This window comes from Salvia splendens, chromosome 4 (assembly GCF_004379255.2).
Source record: "Salvia splendens isolate huo1 chromosome 4, SspV2, whole genome shotgun sequence".
Taxonomy (NCBI): domain Eukaryota; kingdom Viridiplantae; phylum Streptophyta; class Magnoliopsida; order Lamiales; family Lamiaceae; genus Salvia; species Salvia splendens.
In genome coordinates, this window is record NC_056035.1 from 36,501,354 (window position 1) to 36,527,026 (window position 25,673).

The 25,673-nt window shown below is 39.5% G+C and overlaps 2 protein-coding genes and 1 pseudogene across 5 annotated transcripts; all 3 read right to left on the reverse strand.

Moving 5' to 3' along the window:
* Positions 1-2,368: 2,368 nt before the first annotated feature.
* Positions 2,369-7,019, reverse strand: LOC121799761 (YTH domain-containing protein ECT3-like). Of its 3 annotated transcripts, none has more exons than XM_042199219.1 (8): positions 6,725-7,019; positions 5,915-5,978; positions 5,606-5,744; positions 5,382-5,455; positions 4,831-5,304; positions 4,193-4,723; positions 3,841-4,053; positions 2,369-3,464 (listed from the first exon to the last, which is right to left on the reverse strand). In XM_042199219.1, the coding sequence occupies exons 2-8, from the start codon at positions 5,960-5,962 to the stop codon at positions 2,829-2,831; spliced, it is 2,115 nt and encodes a 704-aa protein (XP_042055153.1). In that variant the 5' UTR covers positions 5,963-5,978; positions 6,725-7,019; the 3' UTR covers positions 2,369-2,828. The 3 variants fall into 3 exon arrangements, with proteins under 3 accessions (XP_042055153.1, XP_042055154.1, XP_042055155.1); XM_042199220.1 differs by having other exon boundaries at positions 5,915-5,991; XM_042199221.1 differs by lacking the exon at positions 5,915-5,978 and having other exon boundaries at positions 6,725-7,017.
* A 551-nt stretch (positions 7,020-7,570) lies between these two features.
* LOC121801081 lies at positions 7,571-12,187 on the reverse strand (annotated as a pseudogene).
* Positions 12,188-16,955: 4,768 nt separating this feature from the next.
* Positions 16,956-24,623, reverse strand: LOC121799762 (DEAD-box ATP-dependent RNA helicase 40-like). 2 transcript variants are annotated; one of them, XM_042199223.1, is made up of 9 exons: positions 24,426-24,623; positions 22,860-23,016; positions 21,737-22,788; positions 21,318-21,545; positions 20,462-20,530; positions 19,663-19,932; positions 19,227-19,577; positions 18,521-18,798; positions 16,956-18,347 (listed from the first exon to the last, which is right to left on the reverse strand). In XM_042199223.1, the coding sequence occupies exons 2-9, from the start codon at positions 22,909-22,911 to the stop codon at positions 17,288-17,290; spliced, it is 3,360 nt and encodes a 1,119-aa protein (XP_042055157.1). In that variant the 5' UTR covers positions 22,912-23,016; positions 24,426-24,623; the 3' UTR covers positions 16,956-17,287. The 2 variants fall into 2 exon arrangements, with proteins under 2 accessions (XP_042055157.1, XP_042055156.1); XM_042199222.1 differs by having other exon boundaries at positions 21,737-23,016.
* Positions 24,624-25,673: the final 1,050 nt, after the last annotated feature.

A 25,673-nucleotide genomic window follows, 5' to 3' on the forward strand; every position in this document is an offset into this window, starting at 1 on the left:
TCACCAGAACAAGTTATAGAGTGCCCCCCAACTTTTATTCTCAATCTATTCAAAGCTTACAATCAAAATTGATACAATAAATTTTGGTTTGCATTTAATTTTGAATTTGGAATTTGGAAATGTGCAAATTATATATTAAAATATACAAATGTTGGAATCGTATACCCGGTCAAAGGACTTTGACCAATAATATTTCCAACGAGACATTTAATTTTGTGAAATTAAATACTATAACGTCGATCTACGTTCGGAATAGATGACCGTAGTATATTCATTTTCTCAAATCCGATTCCCGGTGAGTGAGAAATAATGGATTAAAGTCACGCAAAATTGCGAGCTAATTAAATAAGTTATGAGAGAACTCATGGGATTAATTATAAGTTAATTATCTCACGTTGAAAGTAACAAGCTTATTAAACAAGTATTTAATAAGTAAGATTATTACATGTAATAATTCTAGTGGACTAAGATGGGCTGTAGTGTCCACACGCGCGCCCCGCCGCCGCCCGCCCCGCAGCGAGCCTCGAGCCCGAGCCCGTGTCCTTGGACTTGGATCTTGGATCTTGGTCTTTGGACTGTACTTTGGGCCTGGTCGTGGGGCTCGACCCAAGGTTGGTTGGTCTAGTTCTTTTTAGAGCATCAACGTTTCCACGTCAGCGAGCCAAGCGGGATGACACCTCGTCAGTATGACGCGGTAAAGCCTACATGGCTGACACGTCGTGAACGAACCTAGACGTGCAGCGCGTCCCTATACATCCGTCCAGGGTTAGCCTCTCCAGCTCTCGTAACGGTTTGTAACGCTTGTAACGGTCGGGGGTTACAGCCTCACAATGATGACAGTCATCATGGCTGGTTGACCCCTGCAGTGGTCTGAGCCTATGAATAGGCTAACCATTCCATGTATCTCTACACCAATTCACAAGCATACACAGCATATGCTCTCTCCCTCTCTGCATTGTCTTTTCTGTCGAAGCTCTGCCTCTCCTCCATCCAGCTCGCTGGAGCTCTGCTAATAGCGGTGCTGCTTCATCAGAGACGAAAGTCGTTTTATCTTTGAGGACGACACGCCAATCCTAGAGCACTACCGGGGCGTATCTCGTCTTGCGGAAATAGGTCTCATCGACTCGGCTTATTTCCTCCTTTACGGTTTACTGTTTCGATTTCCACTTTGTAATTTCGTTTCAGTTGTTCTTTTGTATTCCTTCTTTTGGGTTGTATTACGCCCGGTTTTATCTCTTGTAATCCAGAACCGACAACAAATATGATGTACATACATACACTGATCATATTTTGATTATTTTCAGTAAGTGAGACTAGAACTCACCACATTTGTGTATAGTTGAAAGTTTGAATTTTTGCATGAAGATTAAAGAACATATTAGAAAACAAAAATATGAAATCATAATGTGCCAACAATCTCAAAATTCATTACCATTAAAAAACTCAAAGCATAAATATTAATTGCTTTCATGAACTCAACCTTTGGTTTGAAGAACTTTATGCACGATTGAAATGTCATACTCAACATCTGGGTTACGGATCGGGTACGAGTACCCGCTATGTCGGGTATCGGGTAATCCCGATATGTTGCGGGATGGGTATTGGGACAACAAATTTGGCTGAAATAGGGTGCGGGTACCCGCGGGTAACCCGTTTCGCCACCCCTAGTCTCTACTACATAAGGACAAATAAAGTAATTTTTATTAAAAAGAAAAATAGCTCATTTTACAGTGGATGGAGAAAGTATTCGCACTTTTGACTTGCATTTTTTATAGCAATTATGTTATTAATTTTACGAAACACATACTTTTATACTAATGTACCACTTCATTTTTCTATATAACCGTGCCCAAAAACTTAATTCAACCGTATTTTTTTTTGTTTTTCTTTGAATGAAATGCTAGTAATCCAAACAATGTAAAAAAGTAATGACAAATCAAATTTCTTGGAATGGACAACCATTTGTTGCCAGTGTCAGCGACAGGGCTGCTTAAACAATGTTTTTGTTATAGGTTGGTTGACTGCACTCTTTTGTACGGTTACGAGGCGATTCCAATTCGTGGAAGGTGAAGTTTTGACAACTTTTTTTTGGGACACCAATTTCCCGAGTATTATTCATGTGCACAAGGTTAGTCTGATAACTATTTATTAAAGAACCATCAAACTATTAAATAGACACGTATGTAATCAGACCGCTTCCATGAATAGTTTTACTTATGTATTTACGTAACCATTTCTTCTCTACCTAAATTTTTTAACACTACTTGACCAGATTCATCAGAAACATAAAGATCGAAGGAATAATTATAAATAGTACAAATTATAGAAACACACAATATGAACTATGAAGTCGTTCAGACAGAGAGCATGAAAGTAAATTTTTTATTTTCTTTTTCTCTTGGATATAACTTCTGTAAAGATGGAAACCAAAAGGCAAAAAACAGGAAGTTAAACGGGAAATACAAAAGCAGCATCACCCTCAGCCAAAGACCAAGGCCACCTCACTCCCGCTAAAGAAAATGGAAAAAAAATAACATCAGTATTTAACATTTCAATTTAGTTAAAAGGAATCTCTTCATTCTTCTCACCCAGACGAAAGAGAGATGAAGAAAACTGTGAGCTATTCGCCCCCGGAGGTTCTAACGCTGAAATTCCAAAACAGAAGCCATGACCGAGTATGATACACTCAATTATACAATAGAAACGCAGAGCTCCCCGGGGACTTCGTCAACAACATTTCAAACAAATAGGTAAACCATCCAAATCCACCTTCATGCGGCATAACTCCACCCCACCCCACCCCACCCCAATGCACTGTCCCCCTCCACCTACTCATGGAGGAGATTTCTTGGATCCAGAGGAATTGTTCCCACAGTCAAAAAACCAGAAGACTCCTTATCAACAACTTTGACCGGCATTGACCCTATTGTGACAACATTTACCATCTCGCTGTTTGTTTTGTTAGATACTTCCCTAGTAGGCCCTGAACCCGGCTCATCTGAATGTATGTTCAATCCGCTAATTTTGAGTTCATCAACTGCATTCAGCACTTTATCCACTGAATCCACTGAGCCTTCACAGCTCTCAGGGACACTTGCTACATTGTTTGGATTAGTACCTGAGGAATTTTTCCCTTTGGGCTCAGCACGGTTGTTCGTGGAGCAAGTTGATGCAGCACTTGGAGGAACTTCCCTATTGTTCACCATACTTGAATTATTGGTATTATGTTTGGCAGCATTTGCATCGCTAATAGGAGGAAAATCGTGAACCGTCTGAAGCTTCCGAGGAGGATCCAATAATGGAACAAGATACGGATTTTCATAGCTCTTAATGAAAAGCCTAGCTCTCTCTCCCTGCAAAATCCGCTGTCTATTTTCATAGTACATGAAGTCATCAAGTAGGGATGTCTTTGACGTGTGGCCTTTGAATATTTTAAGCATGTCCAAGCCTTTCTTGAAGCTTATCTGAAATCATCAAAAACATAATTCACGGCAAATAATTATTCCAGAAATCTAACAGAAACTTCACTTAACATATACTACAATACAACTGCATAAGCAATATTTTTTCATTCCAAGTTTCCAACACCCTAACCTTGCACAGTTCAGCACAACCGACTAGCGTGCCATATGATTAAAACTACTATGGCTTCTTTTCTACTGAGTAACTATCATATGAAAACTAGGAGCACATAATCTATAACTACTAAGGTTGCACCTTATTGGGCTTTTGATGAAATGGGAGCTTTAAAAAACAAAATAAAACACTTCTTCACACAATTTATGGTTTAGCACTTGCTTTTAAGAAGATACAGGACAAAGAAGCGAAAGCTATAAATACCTCTTGTGTATCTCTGCTGTTAGTCACTGGCTTGTTCTCATTGTTCTCCAATATGATGTGCCTAAAATTTGGGTTTGGCAAATCCTTTATGATGTGCCACTTCACAGGAAAGCTTCCGCTCCATTTATCTTGCTGCCAGAAATCCATATCTCTGTGGAAATCCACTGGGCCAGTCATTTCTGCAATACCACAGAACTGGCCACTTGCATTAACCTTAATTTCACAGAGAGAGAAAAGTATCAGTCAATACCACCACATGAATTAAGGGAAATAAAATACTCAATCTCATAAAAACATAAAACAAATCATTAGGAAGTAGCTTTAAATATAATGCGCAAAAACAGTTACTGACAGAAAAGAAGAGGAAGATGGGGCAGCCTCTAGAGTCTCCAGCAGATATTCTCTTGGCATCTTCATATGCAGCATTAAGCTTCTTGTTTCCATTGGGAGTGGATGACCACACATTATACTTGATACTCTTATGCACATCATCCTCGCTATATGACTTGATCACGAAAAACTTTGCATTTGCATATTCCACTGGAAAATCAACTCTGTTATAATGATCTCTAGAGATAATGATGTTTCCTTGAGCATCAGGATTTCCAGCCCTTGTAGTATAGGCTTTAACAACCAATTGGTTCTTTGATTTGCTCATCCTGGACTCACTATTCTGGTTGCTCAATATATCAAGACCAGCTCTTTCATCAAGAGCCCTCCCACTGAGTATGTTGGGCTTCACTTTATTTACAGATGCATGAGAATAATTGCTCGATTCGAAAGTAGATGATCCATTTCCAGAGGTAAAAGCAGTCTTCAACTGACTACTGACAGCTGATGCTTTCCCACGAAAACCGTTCTCTGTGCCTTGAGGGCCTCTAATCTAAAAATAAAATTGTGCAAGAAAGGTATAAGCAATGGGTGCAATAACAATATCAACTATCCACACAGACACAGCTAGTTCTATAAAAGAAAAAAATGAACTCTGACCTGGGAAATCTGTGGTGCAGCTTGATTAGTAATACTACCAGAAGTATTACTTGATGGATGCTGCTTGCCAGTCCCCACATTAACCCTACCTTCAGACGTCTTCACAAAGGAGTTTTTTCGGCCAGAGGCATCACCCATTGCGCTTAAAGAGGAATTAGGAGTATTCTGAGCCGAATTACGTTTAGAACCTAGACCATCAGCCTTGTTAAAAGATCCACCAGTATCAATGAATGAATCTACAATCCCATTAGCAACAGCATCAGGCCTTGGCTGGAAAACTACAGGCAGATATGACGCCGATGTAACAGGATTTTCATACGAGGGAAGGGCATAGTATTGTTGTGCTGGTATAATTGATCCATCAGCTCCTATTACAGCACCAGGAATATAAGGATTGTATGGGTTAAAAGGAGTCTGCCCATATCCATAATTGGGAGAATAATATGCATATGGCATGTTCTCATTTGTCGCAACCTGAGAGAAAAGAACTAGATTTAATATCTTTAAACCCCATGGAGTATAAAACTGTGTATTAAAAGTAAGATACTCACCGTATAATGAATGTCTTGATTGTCTACACCGAAAAACCTATGCTGATCTTCCCACTCCATGGTTGGTTCATAGCCTAAAAAACAAAGGAAATGTCATTACATTCAACTATTAAAGGTACCTATTACCTAAGACCATTTCTTATACTGCCAACTCATTCTATTAGTGAGTATTAAAGTATTATATGCAACTCAACTTTGATACGGGAAGTAAAATCAAATTATACCTGTACAAATGTACCCATAGTTGGTGCCAGTAGGATAATACAAGCCCTGGTCGATAATATAGTCAGGTGCTCCCTCGTTATACATGGATCCGTATAGTCCAAACTGATCAGGCTGTGGGTTTGGCTCAGCACCTTGAATCTATGAAAGTCCAAAATTGTTATAGTTAGAAGAAAGAAAAATGATATCCAAAATGTATTAAAAGAACAAAGCAAGAGAAGCACGCACACAAGGTTGCTCCCCTTTAATTGGAGAATTGAACATATGACCAGACATAATGGAAGACTGAGCAACTCAACTAATAAAATTACCAGGTAAGTATCAGCAAGTCCTTGATCAGGAACTTTGTACACTTCCATCCCAGGACTTGCCACCCTAAAAAGACAAACTGCTATGTTTAAGACTTGGTAGCTAAAGGAAGGACTGTAGCCTTGGTTCTAAAACATCAATTAGAGCAACTAAGTGTGATGACAAAAAGGAAATCAGATATTAAACTTCAACTAGAAGACGCAAATTAAAGAAAATTACATTTAAAGCCACCAGAGGAATTGAAAATAAAGCACCAATTATTGCAACATGTGAATGTTACATGAGCAGCAACTTTAGGAGTGCATTATAATATTGCGACCGACCTTAATGTGGCTACGGTTTCTTATACTACTTAGGATTATAACTATAACATCCCTATGAAGCAAAAAATAATTTACTGCAGTGCCTAACAGCCTTATTAAAGGTCAAGCGCAATGGAAAGACAATGAGTTCAGCTAGTGAGAGCTCAACACCACTACAGTCCTAACTTTGTAATCACCCAAAACAAAATCTTACTGCGTAACCCCCTCCGCAAGATTCATGAGCACATTTTCTTTACTGAACAAAATTTATAAAAAACAGTTCACAATCCAATCAATCTACAGCAAAGGAAACACGGTCAACGCTCACAACTCCCCCTAACTAAACAGAGCAATCGACAAAAACACGATCCGCACAAAAACATTCAGGCATAAAAATAAACAGGAATCAAAATTAAATTCAAAACACGTGAATAAACCTAAATCACAAGAGCGTGGAATCTTCAACCAAGGAACAAAAGAAAATAGGGATAGGACGGAAGAGAAACACACCGAAGGAAGGAACAGATTTAATCCATGGTGGATGAAGAAAGCAGTAGAAGGATCAAAGTAGAGAGCGGCGGAATTGAATTCCTAATTTCTGGTAACATGGGTATGAATTTCCCCAAAATCTATCAGCGAGAATTAATTGCAGTAGTGTCTAATTTTCCCCCTTTGCCCACGCGTTAGAACCCTAGAGAGAGAAAATATAAAAAAAAAGGCGGTCGAGTGCGGAGAAATGAAAGCTTGATAGAGAGAGATAATTGGGTGGCAGAATAGGAACAACGTCTACACGAAGAGGAATCTTGTACTCCCTCCCACCTTAATAGCGAAGTAACATTCAATATTTCTTAATTATTTAATACGTCCTATAAGTCTAGGTCCATGGCTTATTTAGAAGATTCCAAAATCCAAACACTGATAATGCATAAATAAATATTCATCAATTAGACAGACAGCTCAGCATATATAAATATAATGGAGCGAGATGAGTCCAGAATTCATAACACTAATTATAGTTGCACAATAAATATATTTTGAATCAGGCAACCTGGCTATTGCTACAGATGATTTGATTTCTCCGTCAAAAAAATCTCATCGTCCGCACCAAGGTTGTCGACAATCTGATCTTCCGCAAGTTCAGCGACGACTACTATGGCTCCATCGTCATTGGCTACAAGGAGTAGTTTTAGTTCGAGCACCTTCTCACTTACTGTGTGCGCTCAATTTTCATGGTCTCAGCTGTTAGATGTAAAAATGTGGTATCGACTGGCGGTTTTATCCAGATTGTTTATTGATTGAGAAAGAAAACAAATTGGTTGGTTGGTTGGTTAGTTTAATGGGAGTATACACGCCTGATCAAGTCATAAGCTATAGAATTTCAATCAAAAAATATATCAAGATACAATATTCCGTACAATACAAATAATAGAAAATTGGCATATATTACATTAAAAACAGCACAAATAAAACCAAGAAACAAATAAATGCATGAAGTAAACAGATAGGCTGAAAATTCTAGGGGAGGTATATATATTATACCATACAATATATCACCAGAATTAAAATATTAAAAATAAAATGCTACAACGCGTTAATTCTCATATCATATCTCCCGCGAAAATAGTAGGCACGAAATTGAGCCAAACCCCCAAATTTCTTCCAACCACAACTTCTTGGGAACAACTTGACAGAGAGAGAGAGAGAGACCGTTAAAACTCGACAATCGGCATATACCCCTACGGCTCCGAATCCGGGGGGCTCGGCATGGTTGCCCCAGCGGGGAGGCTGAGATCACCGGTTGAAATGGCTGGAACTTGCTGCGATGCAACGGGAGCAATTGGCAGCGTTCCAATTCCAGCATCTGGTTCCATCGGATCAAACTTGGATTTCCTTGGCTTTCTCTCGTATCTCTCATAGCTTCGACTCCGGCTTCGGTTGTATCTTGGGCTGCGACTGCGACTGCTCCTTGGACTACGGATACGTGACCAGCTTCTGCTCCGGCTACGACTTCTGCTATAACTCCGGCTCCTGCCGCGGCATCTGCTTCTGCTGACTTTGAGGGGTTTGAGCATTCACCGGCTGCAATGCTCTAGCACCTGGGATAAGATTCATCTTAGGAGGTGGCCCAAGTGGCAAAAGAGGAGGCAGAGACGTGGGTTTTTCGTACTGAGTAACATTTGTCTCAGGATTCCAGTAATATAAAAGACCTGTACTTCCATCAATTAATCCTTTCCAAGGTTCAGGTAATGTTGGATCATCCGGAGCATATCTGGGCCCAAGTGTGCTAGGCGATGCCTCGGCAGTGGCCATTCTAGTTCAACTAACTACAGCATATAAGGATCCCAACATCAATACTAACACCATGACCACAATTATAACAAATAACAATTCATTGTCAGTAACATAATTCCAGAAATGAGACGTGGAAATTGAATATTTGATTGACTTAAAGAAGTAGGAGTTAGAGCAAAGATGCGTACTAATAAAAAAATTGTAAAACAACTTTTTGTCCAGAGCAAAGGTATAAGGATTACAAAACAGAAGCTCTCCTCCTACCCTTATTCCGAAAAATAAGCATGTGTCGGACCCATATTTCGAAAGGTAAGCGAATTGAATCCCTTATCTTGAAAGGTCAGCGAATTTAAACCCATATTCCGAAATTTCTCCCTACCAGCTGATATAACTAAATAATATATAACAAAGAATCTTCATCATCCTACTCACATAACTAGACACCAAAGAATCGCAATAAAATCTAAACTCATGCCAATAAACCAATCTTCGACAACAGCAACCAATTAAAAGAATAATTGTAGTAAATCGCTAATTAACCCATTTATAACCCAAGAACTTCAACAATTAGCTGATAAACGAATATAGCAAACTGAATACAGCCTATTCTCATCAAATATTTACCCATCTCGTCAACCGTTAATCCCTAAACAAAATGTAATCGAGCACAAGACAACAACCATGAATGAATTTAATTGGGAAAAAACACTCACCTCTGGGGAGAGAGCCCCGAGCTGGTAGAACAATCTGTAGAATTCCACCCCCTCGAAATCGAAGAGGAAAACTGTTGCGTCCCGTTGCTGCAGAGAGAGGAGAGCTATTGTTGTATGAAGATCGAGGAGCTAGATTAATAAGGCTTATTTTTGATACAGATGGCTGAGTTAGGGTTCAGAGTGGGAAGTAATCACCTACGACGCTCTTATTGCGAACCCGCCTCTCCTCCTTTGTTAACCAATGAGTATTAAGATAATGTAAAATATTAGGGGTATAACTTTACCAGTTTCGAATACAACCCATTGGAATACATGCCCAATTTTTAAATCCAAGTTATAAAAAAGTAAAATAAACAGAGCATCCTTCTCAAAATAGAGATGTATTGTTTATTTTACTTTTTTATAACTTGGATTTAAAAATTGGGCATGTATTCCAACAAAGCTCTATCTTAATACCACCTATAAATGAAGCTAAGGGCCACGGGCCAGTAAATCTAGCAGCAAACAAACAACATTTCTGCAAAACCACAAATTTCTTGGCATACCATTATGTTCTTCATAATTACTGAATTTGCAAGAAATACAACTTTTTCAAACATATACAATAGAATATGCATTTCCAACCAAATAGATTATGTCCATAACTCAAACTATTATCATACATTAGAGTCAAATATCATACCAAACATTTTGTATGATAGAATATAGACACCAATTTTCTTATGAAATATTTTGTAATTGCCGTGTTAATGATTCAATCAGCTAAAATATCTCATGAGCATACCTGATTGCGTAGGACCAATGGCGTTGACTGGGGCGCTCGAGACTAGTTGTTGATATAAACAGACATTTCATCCAAATTATAACTTGGCTTGCTGAAACTTTTGGTATATGGACTTCGAAACCAAACCTCTGTCAGTAAGAGTACTCCAAAACACGTCTAACTTGGTCCCATCATCTGCGTACGAAGCACTAATACTATTGAATATTTTGAGTGTCACCATTAGTCTCCTCTTATACATTTAGTCTAGGAATGCAGAAGCAGAAACGGCATCCCCAACTCTGAAGTGTGCATAAGCCAGACTCGAGTAGATCACAGTATCTCCTAAAATCTCCCTCGTTTGCATAGCTCCAAATACTCTTTCCGCACAACCAATTCCTTCTTTCTTGCACAATCTTCGTATCATTGCTCGATATACACTGATGTCAACACAAATGCCCCCCTGCACTAGCTCATCAAGCAACGCCAAAATAGCCTCATCATCATTTCTGTTGCAGTAGAAATCCACAAGTCATGTGTATGTGCAATAACTTGGGGATAATCCAGCCCTAATCATATCAAATAACATCTCTTTAGCGCTGTTTATCTCCTTCGATTTACAGTACCCATGAATCAATGCCTTGTAAGTAAACTGATCAGGCCTCAGCCCCGCCTCCAACATCCTATTTCTAAACTTCAAAGCAGATCTCATATCACCTATCTTGCAATAAGCATTAATCAACGTGTTACAAGTCACAACATCAGGTTCGATTTTTCTATCACCCATCTCATTCAATATCTTATTCGCATCCCCCATCCGGCCCTCTTCACATAACTTCCGCAGAAGTGCATTATAGGTAACTACGCCAGGAAACAACCCGCTGGCCTCCATTTCACCACGCAACTGCAATACTTTGCCAATATCACCAACTCTGCAATAACCATCAATCAAGGTAGTATACGTGACATGGTTAGGCGCAGCACCTTTAATCTCCTTAAACAGCCTCAAAGCCTCCCTCATCCGGTCTTCTCTGCAATAACTATAAACAAGTGAATTGTAAGTTACAATATCCGGACACACTCCTCCTCTTTCCATCCTATCTTGAACACATAAAGCCTCATAATGCATACCCTTTTTGCAGTACAAAGAAATCAATGTATTATACGTGAAAATATCAGGTACTACATTGTTCGACTCCATTTCAATCAACAACTCCTCCACCTTCTCTGCATCCCTCTACTTACAACAAGCATGGATCAACACGTTATAAACAAGTAAATTCGGATGAACCCCAATTTTAACCATCTTGTTATACACTTTCCACACCAAATTAGTCAGCCCCTCTTTCACCAACGAATTCAAAAGCACAATACAAGCATGCACATGCGGCTTATATCCGCATACCCTCATATGCTCAAAAACTTGAACCGCCTCTGAGCTCATCTTTGAATCAGCATAAAATATCACCAACCAGCTCAAAACATGAGCATTTACATCGGAATCGCTGCAACTATTCACAAGAGCATTTAAAACAGTCGGAGACAACAAAAAATCTCTTCTTGCAATCTTCTCGACCAAATTTTGAGCAGCCCTAAAAAGGTTTTGTTTCGTGAGAGTACAAATCATGGTCCAATAAGATTGCAACGAATGTTTGTAATGTGGGATTGTTTCCACCCATTTGAAGAATGACCATGAAACTGAGAACCCATTTGCAGAAAATTCAGATAATACTTGGTTTATAACAGATGATGTCACGCTTGAACCAATCTTTGGTTTCAAGAGTTTGTCCCAGTAGCCCTTAACTACGATTGCACATACGGTTTTAACTAGTAGGCTCTCACTCCTAGCAAAATGTAAGTATTCCATCAAAAATCAAGATTTTCCGAGATGCCAGCCAATTGATCTTCTGTATTGCTATACTTCACAAAATTCGCGAAATCGGTAGATAATTTGACTTACCAGAGATAGTAAATTGGTGTGAGCTGGAGCACGAAACGTTTCCCTCGAGCGTCTTCAATGTGTTTGATGAAATACTTGTGTGAAGAAGATTCAGCATCGGCGAAGAAGAAGTTGAGCTGGTGAACAAATACAATTAGGGCTTCTTGATGTTGTTGAGATGAGGCAGGAAGAGAGCGGCCAGAACAAATCCACAGAGGCAGTGGCGAGGAGCGAGTGAACAACGGAAACAGCGCCAATTTTGTTGATGATCAGGTGCTGAGAATAAGGGAGAAAACAAGGACTATGGGTAGTTGTTGATCGGTGAGTTTTACAGCGAGAGAAATTGGGAGTTACTACTAGATAATTAGAGATTGAGTGAGAAGGCCAACGAGAATTTGTAATGTGATGACAACTATAGCAACTAAGTGTGATGACGAAAAGATAATCAGATATCAAACTTCAACTAGAAAACCCAAATTAAAGCCACCGGAGGAATTGAAAATAAAGCACCAATTATTGCAACTTGTGAATGTACATGAGTAGCAAATTTAGGAGCGCATTCATAATATTGCAACCGGCCTTAATGTGGCTACGATTTCTTATACTTAGGATTATAACTATAACATATCATCCCTATGAAGCAAAAAATAATTTACTGTCAACCAACCACTACAGAGCAGTGCCTAACAGCCTTATTAAAGGCCAAGCGCAATGGAAAGACAATGAGTTCAGCTAGTGAGAGCTCAACACCATGCAATCACCCAAAACAAAATCTTACTGTGTAACCCCCTCCGCAAGAAACCTAAAATTTATGAGCACATTTTCTTTACTGAACAAAATTTATAAAAAAAACAGTTCACAATCCAATCAAACTACAGTAAAGGAAACACGGTCAACGCTCACATCTCCCCCTAACTAAACAGAGCTATCGACAAAAACACGATCCACACAGAAACATTCAGGCATGAAAACAAACAGGAATCGAAATTAAATTCAGAACACGTGAATAAACCTAAAAATCACAAGATGACAAGAACGTGGAATCTTCAAACAAAGAACAAAAGAAAATAGGGATAGGACGGAAGAGAAACGCACCGAAGGAAGGAGCAGATTTAATCCATGATAGATGAAGAAAGCAGTAGAAGGATCAAAGTAGAGAGCGGCGGAATTGAATTCCTAATTTCTGGTAACATGGGTATGAATTTCCCCAAAATCTATCAGCGAGAATTAATTGCAGTAGTCTCTAATTTTCCCCCTTAAACCACGCGTTAGAATATATACTTACGCGTTTCAATTTCATTAGCTAAATGAAGAGGTAAACTAATATAACTCGTATATTTATCTTTTATTCATGAAAAATCATTCTCCAAAAGAAGAGATAATTGACAAAGTATTATACAGTTTCCTGAGATAAAATCTTATAAGTTATAACTATCATATTTGTCTTCTTTTTATGAAAAACTCTTCTCTAAGGAAAAGGTATTTGAGAAGACATTACACTTTATGTTTTTAATGCATTTTATACTATTATTTTATTTTTAAAAAATAATTTACCTTTCTATATGAAGTAACTTTTTTCTTTGAAATGTGTTACTTTTTAAAGGGGTAAATTTCACTTTTTTAAAAAGGTAAATACATAATACACATTTTCTATATATTCTTGACAATGTTTTAAAAATCGGACCGACAAGCGAACCGGCGACGTTACTGGTTCACGGTTCAACCGGTCCAACCGGTCGAACCACCGGTCTAACCGTTTTACTGTTACAAATATATTAAATTTAGTAAATGATTTACAATTAATAATATATCACAAAACATTAAACCTTATACATAATTAGTGATGTATAAATATAAATAATATTAAAATTTAGTAAATATATTCAGATATATATATTAAATATTAGTTAGTCTAGATAAAAATTTAATATTTCATGTATTAAAATAGATAATGTTTATATTAATTTAAGAAAATTTATTTCGTAAAATAATATATAATTAAATACGAATTAAGTGCTTATTAATTAGTTTAGATAAGATTATTCATTAATGTCAATAGCTAGGGTATATAAATTAAGTATGTAATATAAAAAATTTATTTATAATAAATAATGAATCTTATATGGTACTAATAATAATATAGGTGGTAAGTAGAGCATCATTAAAATATAAAGGATGATAATTATATATATTATAATTAACAATTATATTAAAGAATAATAAAATTAAAATGAATTATTAGTTTTTGTAGATAAAATTAATGGTTAATGTATAAAAATATTTAATGTTCAAACTGTTCAATGAGCTCATGTGGTGGAGTGGTAGAGGTCTTTATTAACTAGAAGAGAGGTCATGAGTTCAACCTGTACCAATAACAAATTTTAAAAAATTTTGAAAAAAAAATAGAAAACCGGTTTCCAGTTCACGGTCCGACCGGCCGGTTCCACCGGTTCACGGCGGTTCAATGCAGTGGTGGTTTAAAGAGGTGAACCGGACCGGACTACCTACCGGTTCGCGGTCCGGTCGAATCGGACGGTCCGGTCCGGTTTTTAAAACATTAAGACCATCCACAATAGGAATAGCCCAGCAATAGCCCAGCCATAGCCTAGCCACTGCCACATCATCAGCACTAAAAATCCTCCTGCCACATCATCAAAACAAGCAAATAGCCCAGCAATAGTCTAGCCACATAATATCCACATCACTATTAACAAATATATACAAAATGAAATAATTAACAATCACACAATATACGGAATTAAATTTACGACACAAAAACAAGAAAATTCATTAATATTAATAAAATTTAAAAAGTACATTAATTAAAAAAATTACATAATTAAAAAAACCTAACGGCGGTCAATCCTCCGTGCCCATAACTCTTCAATTAAATCCTTTTGGAGTCGAATATGAGCCGTCGTTTGGCGCATGTCGGCATGTGCTTGTAGGAGGTCAGCTTCATCGTGAGGTACCCCACTCCGTACGTTGGGGGCGGCCACGCCGTGGCTTGGACCGGCTTCATTATCGTCGTTGACCCAATTGGTCAGTTCGCCACCTTTATCTTCGACAATCATGTTGTGCATGATAATACATGCGTACATTATATCAGCAATGCATTGGACATTCCACAAACGCGTTGGACCCTTAATTGCCGCCCATCGAGACTGGAGCACACCAAATGCGCGCTCCACGTCCTTGCGCGCCGACTCCTGCCGTGCCGCAAAGTAGGCCTTTTTCTCATCTCCTGGGCATCGGATCGTCTTCACAAAGACGGGCCACCTAGGGTATATCCCATCCGCCAAGTAGTAGCCCATATCATGTTGGTTGCCGTTGGCGACAAAACTGATGGCCGGACCGACGCCCTGGCACTGCTCGTTGAAATGTGGCGACGAGTTGAGGACGTTGAGGTCGTTGTTCGAACCAGCTATCCCAAAATACGCGTGCCAAATCCAAAGCCGGTAATCAGTTACGGCCTCCAGGATCATCGTGGGATTCTTTCCCTTGTAGCCGGACGTGTAGAATCCCTTCCAGGCTGCGGGACAGTTCTTCCACTCCCAATGCATACAATCTATGTTGCCTAACATACCCGGGAACCCATGCTGACTCCCGTGCATCCGCAACAGATCTTGGAGATACTCATCCCACATGTCTGCCGCGCCTCCGTAGGGCAACTGCCGGATTGCCGCAGTGCACTTTTGATTAGGTGTGTGGCCGGGTCTGCCAGCCGCATCGTGCCTGAAGCGGAAATACAGATATCGAGACTCCAATGCGTTGACAATACGCATAAACAGGTCTCTGCTCATCCTAAAACGACACCTGAAAAGGTTGGCGTTGAACCGAGGCTCCTGTGTGAAGTAGTCTTCGTATAGGCGCTGATGTGCAGCTACGTGATCCCGATCAATCACACTGCGGCGGTGGACCACTGGGGGAGGTCGAGGTATCGCCGGCTGCAAGGCCCTTTCCATCGATTGGTTTATCGCGTTGGTCGTATAGACGTCCAACGCTTCGGCCATTCGACGTTCGTACTCCTCAGCATCCCCTCCGCTACCACCACTACCACCACCAGCGTTACTCATTTCGCGTTGTTGCTATTGTACAGAAATTAAGATAGAGAGAGTACTCGTTAAAACAAGTGGTGCGAATATATAGTGTTTATATAGAGGTGCGAATATACTCGTTAAAACAAGTGGTGACGAGCAAAGCGCGTATATATAGTGTTTCGAAAAAAAAAAATTTAATTTCCCGCTAGGCGGTGCGCTGGGCGATCCGGGCGCTGCAATAGCGCCGAGCGGATCGCCCAGCGCCACGCGACCGCCCAGCGCTGCGCGATTTCTCTCTCCATTCGCCCGCTGGGCGACTGCAATAGACCGCCCAGCGAACCGCCCAGCGCCGGCGCTCGGTTGGGCGGTCGGCTGGGCGGCATTGTGGATGGTCTAATAGCTAGCAAAGTAACAATCAATATTTCTCATTATTTAATATACATGCTATAAGTCTAGGTCTATGGCTTATTTTAGAAGATTCCATACCAAAATCCAAACAATGATAATACAAAAAAAATAATTATCAATTCGACAGCTCAGAATATATAATTGTTGGAGCGATGACTCCAGAAATCAAACTCAAATTATATTTGCACTACAATGATTAGAATTTAGTTGCCTAAACGAACGAATTAGTATCAAACTAATTGATAATAATTTTTAGTTCATATACTATTAGTTGGCTAAAATTGATTATAAAACTATCATTAAACATTTTAGCAGTACCTTTAGATCGTTCTCCAGATTGAAAATTTTTGAGTTATTGGTCAATGAGATTTGGGATCATGCGCCGTTTTAAAATTATAAATCATTATTTAACCAAAATTATAGTGTTAAAAAACAAAATTTAATGGGAGTATTACCCGCCTGATAATAAGCTATAGTTTCAATCAAAATATATCAAGATAGAATATTCCGAATATTACACCCATACAATACAAATTAAAAAAATGGCATATAGTATTATTACATTAAAAAATCCTCAAAACAACACACATAAAACCAAGTAACAAAAATTAGCATTACCATCATCAGCATCTGTAAATTTTTGGGAAACCTCGACAGTTCTTGCAAATAAATGCATGAAGTAAATAGATAGGCTAAAAATTCTAGGGAGGTATATAGTATATTATACCATAGAATATATCAGCAGAATTAAAATATTAAAAAATAAAATGCTACAACGCGTTAATTCTCATATCATATCTCCCGCGTAATAGTAAGCACGAAATTCAGCGCCAAACCCCAAAATTTCTTCCAACCACAACTTCTTGGGATCAACTTCAAAGAGAGAGACTTGTTGAACTCACAATCGGCATACACCAACCCCTACAGCTCCGAATGCGGGTTGCTCGGCACGGTTGCCCCAGCGGGGAGGCTGAGATCACCAGCTGCAACGGCTGGAACTTGCTGCGATGCAACAGGAGCAATTGGCAGCGTTCCAATTCCAGCATCTGGTTCCATCTGATCAAACTTGGATTTCCTTGGCTTTCTCTCGCATCTCTCATAGCTTTGACTCCGGCTTCGGTTGTATCTTGGGCTGCGGCTGCTCCTTGGACTACGGCTACGTGACCAGCTCCTGCTCCTGCTACGACTTCTGCTATAACTCCGGCTCCTGCCCCGACTTCTGCTATAACTCCGGCTCCTGCCCCGGCTTCTGCTTCTGCTTCTACTTCTACTTGAGCTCCGACTAACATCCCATGTTCGAACTCTATCAGGACTGCGGCTGAAACTCCTACCTCTACTTCTGTCTGAGTTGCCATCTCTTCTGTTGCTATCAAATCTTCCTCGCCCCCGCCCTCTAGCACCACGACCTCGTCCATCAAAGTTATTGAGACGATCGTGTCCACCACGACCACCTCTGTCCCAACCACCCCGAGGACCAGAAGCACTGCCAAAGCTGTCATCCCTCCCACCACCACGACCACCAAAATTTCCATCCCTCATACTCATCCCTCCACGCCCTCCAAGGCCGCTGTCTCTCATCCCTCCACGCCCTCCAAATCCACCATCTCTCATTCCACCCCATCCACCAAAGCCACCATCCCTCATCCCTCCGCGTCCACCAAACCCACCATCTCTCATCCCGCCACGGCCACCACGACCACCAGAATCCCAACGCCCCCCACCACCATCAGCAGGCTCAAAACGATTCATCATGCCACGATCCTTGCCAAACCCGGGCCCACCTCGTAATGCTATGTCCCTTATTTCAGGAGGTACAGCTTGGTTGGCACCCTCCAAAACTTTGACAAGATCAGGAGCATGTTTCCAGTCCTGCTCTGAGAAGAATGTAAATGAGATTCCAGTAGCACCAGCTCTCCCCGTTCGTCCAATGCGATGAACATAGTCTTCAACACCAGTAGGAAAGTCATAATTGATCACTACCCTGCAGATATGAGAAAACCAACAATGCAGCTAAAAACACAGAGCTTGTGACAAAAAGTAAGAGGGCAGGTATTTAAATGTTTCAACTAAGGAATCTGATATAACCCAATGAAGTAAACCAAGTGCTGCACTTCATGACATGAAAACTAATGCAGCACAAGTGAAGTTCCTGACCTTATATCTCTTATATCAAGCCCTCGCGCAGCAACATCAGTGGCAACAAGAATTGGAGACCGTCCATTCCGGAACTGATTCAAAACCCAATCTCTTTCTCCTTGAGATTTGTCTCCATGAATTGCAGCAGCACCAAAATTACGCCCAAGACTACGAGCAAGATGGTCACACAACTTTTTAGTGGAACAGAATATAATGATTTTGGAGCCAGGTTCTTGGGATCTAAGAATTTGCTCCAAGCGTCTCTGTTTGTCCATATCAGGAACTAGTTCAACATGCTGCAAAGAAGTGCATCTTTCATCAATGGAAAGAAAAAACTAGGAAGAAAAGGAAAACCATTTTCAGTCATAAATTACAAGTTATAAGACCCAGAGATAAGTAACATTGAGACACCATAAAATGAGCTTTAAGATCTGAAGAAACAATTAAGGTCCAAGATTATAACAAAAGTAACTGACTGGCAATGGATAGAACCAACGCAGCCAATGTTGTGTTTCACAACTAAATTGGCCCTCAATTTTATAAGAAAGGATACATATTGGTTTAATACACATGATAATTTGACCAAACAAATATATCAGTCAAAATCATGCATAGAACAAACAGCAAAATATAAATCCTAATAGTATGAACATTCCCAAAGACGTGGAACTTATCACTCAAAATTCAGATCCAATTACGATGCCAATAAAAAGTCACAAAATACCTGTGTAATGGACTTATTTGCAGCCAGTTCGTCAACACTGCCAATATTAACCTGAACAGGATTCACAAGAAGGTCACTTGCTATTTTTCGAACTTCTTTTGGCCATGTTGCCGTGTACATAAGAGTTTGCCTTCTTGGTGGAATCTCATTGACAATCTTGCGAATTTGCGGCTCAAATCCCATGTCCAGCATTCTATCAGCCTCATCCAGAACAAGGAGGGAGACCTGCCTAAAGTCAATCCTCTTCATTTCAAGGATGTCATTGAGTCGGCCAGGAGTTGCCACAACAATATCTGCTCCCCGGTCTAGCTCTTTCAATTGTGCGCCTTTTGAAGCACCGCCATACAAACACTGAAAATGGAACAAGTCAGCCATCCAACCATTTGAAATTGTGACTGAATTATTACATAAAAGAATATAAGGACAGACTATCTACCGTGCAAGAGACTCTAGATGATCGGCCAAATTTAATTGCTTCATCCTGGATTTGAGTGGCAAGCTCCCGTGTTGGAGCCAAGACCAACACAGTTGGGCCATTCTGAGGGTTGTTACGTAGTTTCCTAAGGTGAAAGAATGCTGGGATCAAATATCCCAGTGTTTTCCCAGAACCTGTCTTTGCAATAGCAACTATGTCTCTGCTCTGTTCTGCAATAGGCCATGATTGTGCCTGAATCGGTGTAGGAGCAGCAAAACCAGCAGCATGCATCTGCAATGATATAAGTAGAAGACAAAGGCTCAATACGATTGATAGCTAAGACGCATGCAACTCGATACGATATGGGCAGTTGAGCCTACACTAGACATAAGATGTTGAAGAACAAGAAAAACAAATTGAGCACAACAAGGAAACAAAGTGAATGCTCAACAAAACTCAAAGGTGTGCAGTTGCTTACTGAAGCAACTTGAGGCAAAAAATGGATCAAATAAAAGAGAAGAAGCTGAGCGAATAAGCTACAAATCCCAGTCACATATAGTGTGAATTGGATGAAGCAGTAGTGCTATAGAAAGGCTCCTACAATCCATTTTGCAGCCTCAAAAAGTCAGAATAGTTGCTGCATAGATATGAGCATAGCACTGCAGCGTACGACATGTGCTCCTCCTCTGGAGCAGATATCGCACCTGCGATAAGTTAAAAATGATAAGCTAAAAGTACGATTTTTGTGAATGAAACAAGAAAGGGAGAATTCTTTCATGGATATCATTAGAGTTAAACAAATGTAGATTCAACTACTTACTTCCTGCAGCAGCTCCGGTGGAAAACCAGCAGCCTCAAATGTCATAAATGGAGGAGGAACATTTTCGCCCTGAATATTTTAAATCAAGTATTGTCAGCATACAAGTTCCGAGTAGAAAGGGTATATGAGCATCCTAAAGATTAAAACATATATATGTAATTATGTACTCTCTCCGTCCGCCATTAGAAATCCCAGTTACCATTTTAATCCGACCACCATTAGGAGTCCTGGTTCACTTTTACCATAAATGGTAGGTTGACCCCATTTTCCACTAACTCATTCTCCTCACATTTTATTATAAAACTAATACATAAAAATGGGTCACACATTTCACTATCTTTTTCCACCCACTTTTCTTTGTATTTCTAAAAACTCATGCCGAACTCAAATGGGACTCCTAATGGCGGATGGAGAGAGTATATATATTTGATATAAAAAAGAAGATGAAGAACAACAAGAATGAAACAGAAAGGGGAGATGCAAGAATGCACTAAGTACAATTATTTAAACAAACAACCTACATGCGTATGAATCAGTTGAATTATTATTTACTCAAAATTCAATTATTAGCTTTACAATTCATGAATGACATGGTGCTTTACCAGTATCAGAGACATGCTTTATTCAGTTTGGTTGATGCTAGTTGCTAACAATCTGCAGTCTTTTGTTTAAAAATTAGCTCAAAAATTTATCTGAAGAAACACTAATTCCATAATTCAGACTTTCTATATAGACAAAATGAAGAATTTTTTTACATGATTACAATTAGTCACTCATACTGTTTCATGCATCATTTGACACAATTGAATTCGCATTGTTAAAAAAAGTAGAGTAAATAATTCATAAGAATACAAACCGAGGCTGTCACTTCATGCTTTTGTCGGTAAATATCTGCAGCAGATAAATGAATAGAATCTGAAGGTCCCATCATAGCTACAGGAGGCCTCACAATAGCAGTGTTTGGGAATTGATGGCCACCTGGGGAATGACCAAAGCCACCAGGCAAAGGAGGGCCCCGGACATTCAATCTCCCTGGAAGATTTGGTGCAACATTTGGAGAAGGGAAGTCTCCAATTCTAGGGTCCTGATAAAAGTAAGAATCATTGAATCAGTCAACCAGCATCATCAAGCTGCTTCTGACTTGGTGCTTTTGCAATTATATAGTATAAAGCATGCTTCCCATGCATATTAATGTCAAACTATGATGATTATTCAGTTAAATTATCATCATACTGCTTCTGACAAGTACATGTTCTTGTATCTAAAGTAATTCACCTGCTGGTTTCTGGACAGGGGTAATGGCGGTTGATTAGGTACAACATTGAGATCTTTGGGGGTGTTGTAAAGATACGGAATTTTAGGCCTTCCGAATTGGTTTTCTTCATAGGGCATATTTGAAACAACAGGCGACTGGTTCTGCTGCTGGCCATGCATCGTACCTGAGCCAATATGATTTTGAAACCCAGAAACATGTTGCGGGTGTGCCAATTCTGTCCCTGTCTGCTGCAAATGCCCTGATGGGTTGTTTGGTTGCACGTTAACAAGTGATCCACCATACTGTGCATTTTGGTTTGCTTGCATGCTCATCTTCTGAGGCAAGTTCTGAGCTGATGAAAACCCAGCCTGGTTTACTTGCTGATTCTCAACATCATCTCTAGGGGGAATTCCAGCTTTCTGCTCTCGGAGATGAGGAAATTGTTGCCCCTGCATCAAATGCTGGTGTGCTGGAGAAAACCCAGGCTGTCTTCCCTGCTGAGAATCAGTATCATCTCTCTGGCCAAGTTCAATCTTTTGGTCTTGTTTCTGAGGCAACTGTTGCCCCTGAATTAGATGCTGAGAATGTTCTGAGGAACTTGGTGGCCCTTGTGAGGGCATCTTCTGTTGATGCATTGTATATTGTGGATGCTGGTGTGCGAACTGGAAACCATGAGGAGGTCCCATCTGTGCACCAGGGTACATTTGTCCCTGCTGAGCATGTGTCATTGGCTGCATAAAAGGATAAGGAGCTTGATGCCCCTGTTGCATTGACATTGGGTGCATTGACTGCAGATGCCCATGTTGCCCTGACTGCATAGGCATTTGCCCCAACTGAGACGGCATTTGGTGACCAGGTTGTTGCGGCATTTGAGGTATGACTTGTTCTGGAGCTAAATGGCCATGTTGCATTCCAGGCCCCAAATGAGACCCCTGCAGCTGCCCAGGGGGTGTCTGTGATGCTACCTGTGTCTGCAAAGACGAGCTCGAGATCTGCCCATGTGAAGGCTGTGCCTGTATACTCTGCTGACTTTGAGGGGTTTGAACATTCACCGGCTGCAATGCTCTAGCACCTGGGATAGGGTTCATCTTAGGAGGTGGCCCAAGTGGCAAAGGTGGAGGCAGAGACGTGGGTTTTTCGTACTGAGTAACATTTGTCTCAGGATTCCAGTAATATAAAAGACCTGTACTTCCATCAATTAATCCTTTCCAAGGTTCAGGTAATGTTGGATCATCCGGAGCATATCTGGGCCCAAGTGTGCTTGGCGATGCCTCGGCAGTGGCCATTCTAGTTCAACTAACTACAGCATATAAGGATCCCAACATCAATACTAACACCATGACCACAATTATAACAAATAACAATTCATTGTCAGTAACATAATTCCAGAAATGAGACGTGGAAATTGAATATTTGATTGACTTAAAGAAGTAGGAGTTAGAGCAAAGATGCGTACTAATAAAAAATTGTAAAACAACTTTTTGTCCAGAGCAAAGGTATAAGGATTACAAAACAGAAGCTCTCCTCCTACCAGCGAGAAATTTCGGAATATGAGTTTAAATTCGCTGACCTTTCGAGATAAGGGATTCAATTCGCTTACCTTTCGAAATATGGGTCCAAGACATGCGAATTTTTCGGAATAAGGGTTTTACACCTTTTTATATTTATTCTCTTCATTTTTCTTATTATTTCCCTTCCAATAATTATAGATTTACTAAACTATCCTTTAACCCATCTCTCAAAAATTTCATTTTACCTCTCTGTGTTACTAGATTTTCTGGAAACTAGCCCGGATTAATCGAGTTCATTGGTCTAAATGAAGAAAGGAACAGATTATTCAAATTCCAAATGGTACTGCTTAATGTGAACAAGTTGTATTTTATATTCCATCGCAACCCTTTCTTTTCTCAATCAACTTAAAATCCAGTTCACAATGTTACATAGTATTGACAATGTGATGAAATACCATATGACTCTAATGTTGTTAATGTTAATGCAGCTTAACGTCAGTATATTTTATATGACCATTTACTGGATATTGATAGGAATTCATGCTTCTTAATTATGTGAAGTGAATCATCACTCTCTCGTGAGAATTTGAGAGAGAAGATTGACTTTTAAGAGTGGAGCGCAAATAGTTTGGAGGGAGGTAAACTGAACTTTTTGAGAAATGGGTTAAAGGATAGTTTAGTAAATCTATAATTATTGAAAGGGAAATAATAAGAAAAATGAAAAGAATAAATATAAAAAGGTGTAAAACCCTTATTCCGAAAAATACGCATGTGTCGGACCCATATTTCGAAAGGTAAGCGAATTGAATCCCTTATCTCGAAAGGTCAGCGAATTTAAACCCATATTCCGAAATTTCTCCCTACCAGCTGATATAACTAAATAATATATAACAAAGAATCTTCATCATCCTACTCACATAACTAGACAACAAAGAATCGCAATAAAATCTAAACTCATGCCAATAAACCAATCTTCGACAACAGCAACCAATTAAAAGAATAATTGTAGTAAATCGCTAATTAACCCATTTATAACCCAAGAACTTCAACAATTAGCTGATAAACGAATATAGCTAACTGAATACAGCCTATTCTCATCAAATATTTACCCATCTCGTCAACCGTTAATCCCTAAACAAAATGTAATCGAGCACAAGACAACAACCATGAATGAATTTAATTGGGAAAAAACCCTCACCTCTGGGGAGAGAGCCCCGAGCTGGTAGAACAATCTGTAGAATTCCACCCCCTCGAAATCGAAGAGGAAAACTGTTGAGTCCCGTTGCTGCGGAGAGAGGAGAGCTATTTTTGTATGAAGATCGAGAAGCTAGATTAATAAGGCTTATTTTTGATACAGATGGCTGGGTTAGGGTTCAGGGCGGGAAGTAATCACCTACGACGGTCTTATTGTGAAGCGGCCTCTCCTCCTTTGTTAACCAATGAGTATTAAGATAATGTAAAATATTAGGGGTATAAATTTACCAGTTTCGAAACTACCCTTTGGACCAATTTACATTGTTAAGTTTTCATTTGAGGATTGGTATATAAACATTGGGTTTTTGTAAATGTTTGGCTATTGTAGTATGGAATGACCAAAACACTATTCACCTAATTTCATAATTCCAAAATTAACTTTGTGGGATTATATTTTTTTCGATTAAACTTACATCTCTCTTTGCGGATTATGCCGCCGTCATCTTAAATACTCACCTCTATGGAGAGAGCTCTGAGCTGGCAGAACAGTTCGTTGAATTCCGCCCCCTCGAAATCGAACGAAAAACTATTGAGTCTCGTTATTGCGGATAGTGAAGCGTTGTAGTTGTATGAAGATCGAGGAGCTAGATGAATAAGGCTTATTTTTTATGCAGCTAGTTGGGTTAGGGTTGAGCGGAAAGTAATCACCGTAACACTCTTATAGTAAAACTGGCATGTCATCCTTTGTTAGCCGAATGAGTATTTAGATAAAGTGAAATACTTTCTTCTCTCTTTTCTATCGCTTAACCAAGTATATTTGCATTTTGCAGATGTCACTCTTACTGTATTCCTTTTACTATTTTACTTTTATTTAGAGCAAAGCTCACCAATCATCTACTCCGAGTAGCATGCTTTTGGGTCAAGTTAATTCAATAAATTTCAAAGAAAAGAGATCGTGGAATATCTTCATATTATGTTGCTTTATACTTGTAATGTGTCGTAGGAGAATGTTATTGTCAAAGCTTGGATCCATAAGTTTAGTGTGGATTCGTTTAGGAGGAATGGTTTATTGTATATCGTCTTGAAATAATGCTCGAAATTATATGGAGTATAAATCATCAATAGATCGCATGCTCTAAAAGCAATACCTCGATACCTAATTTGGGCACCAAATGATCGAATGGCGAAAACTACGCACAAAATGTGTTGTGCAACCATAACAGTGTCGTACAAACCACAATAGAAAATGGAG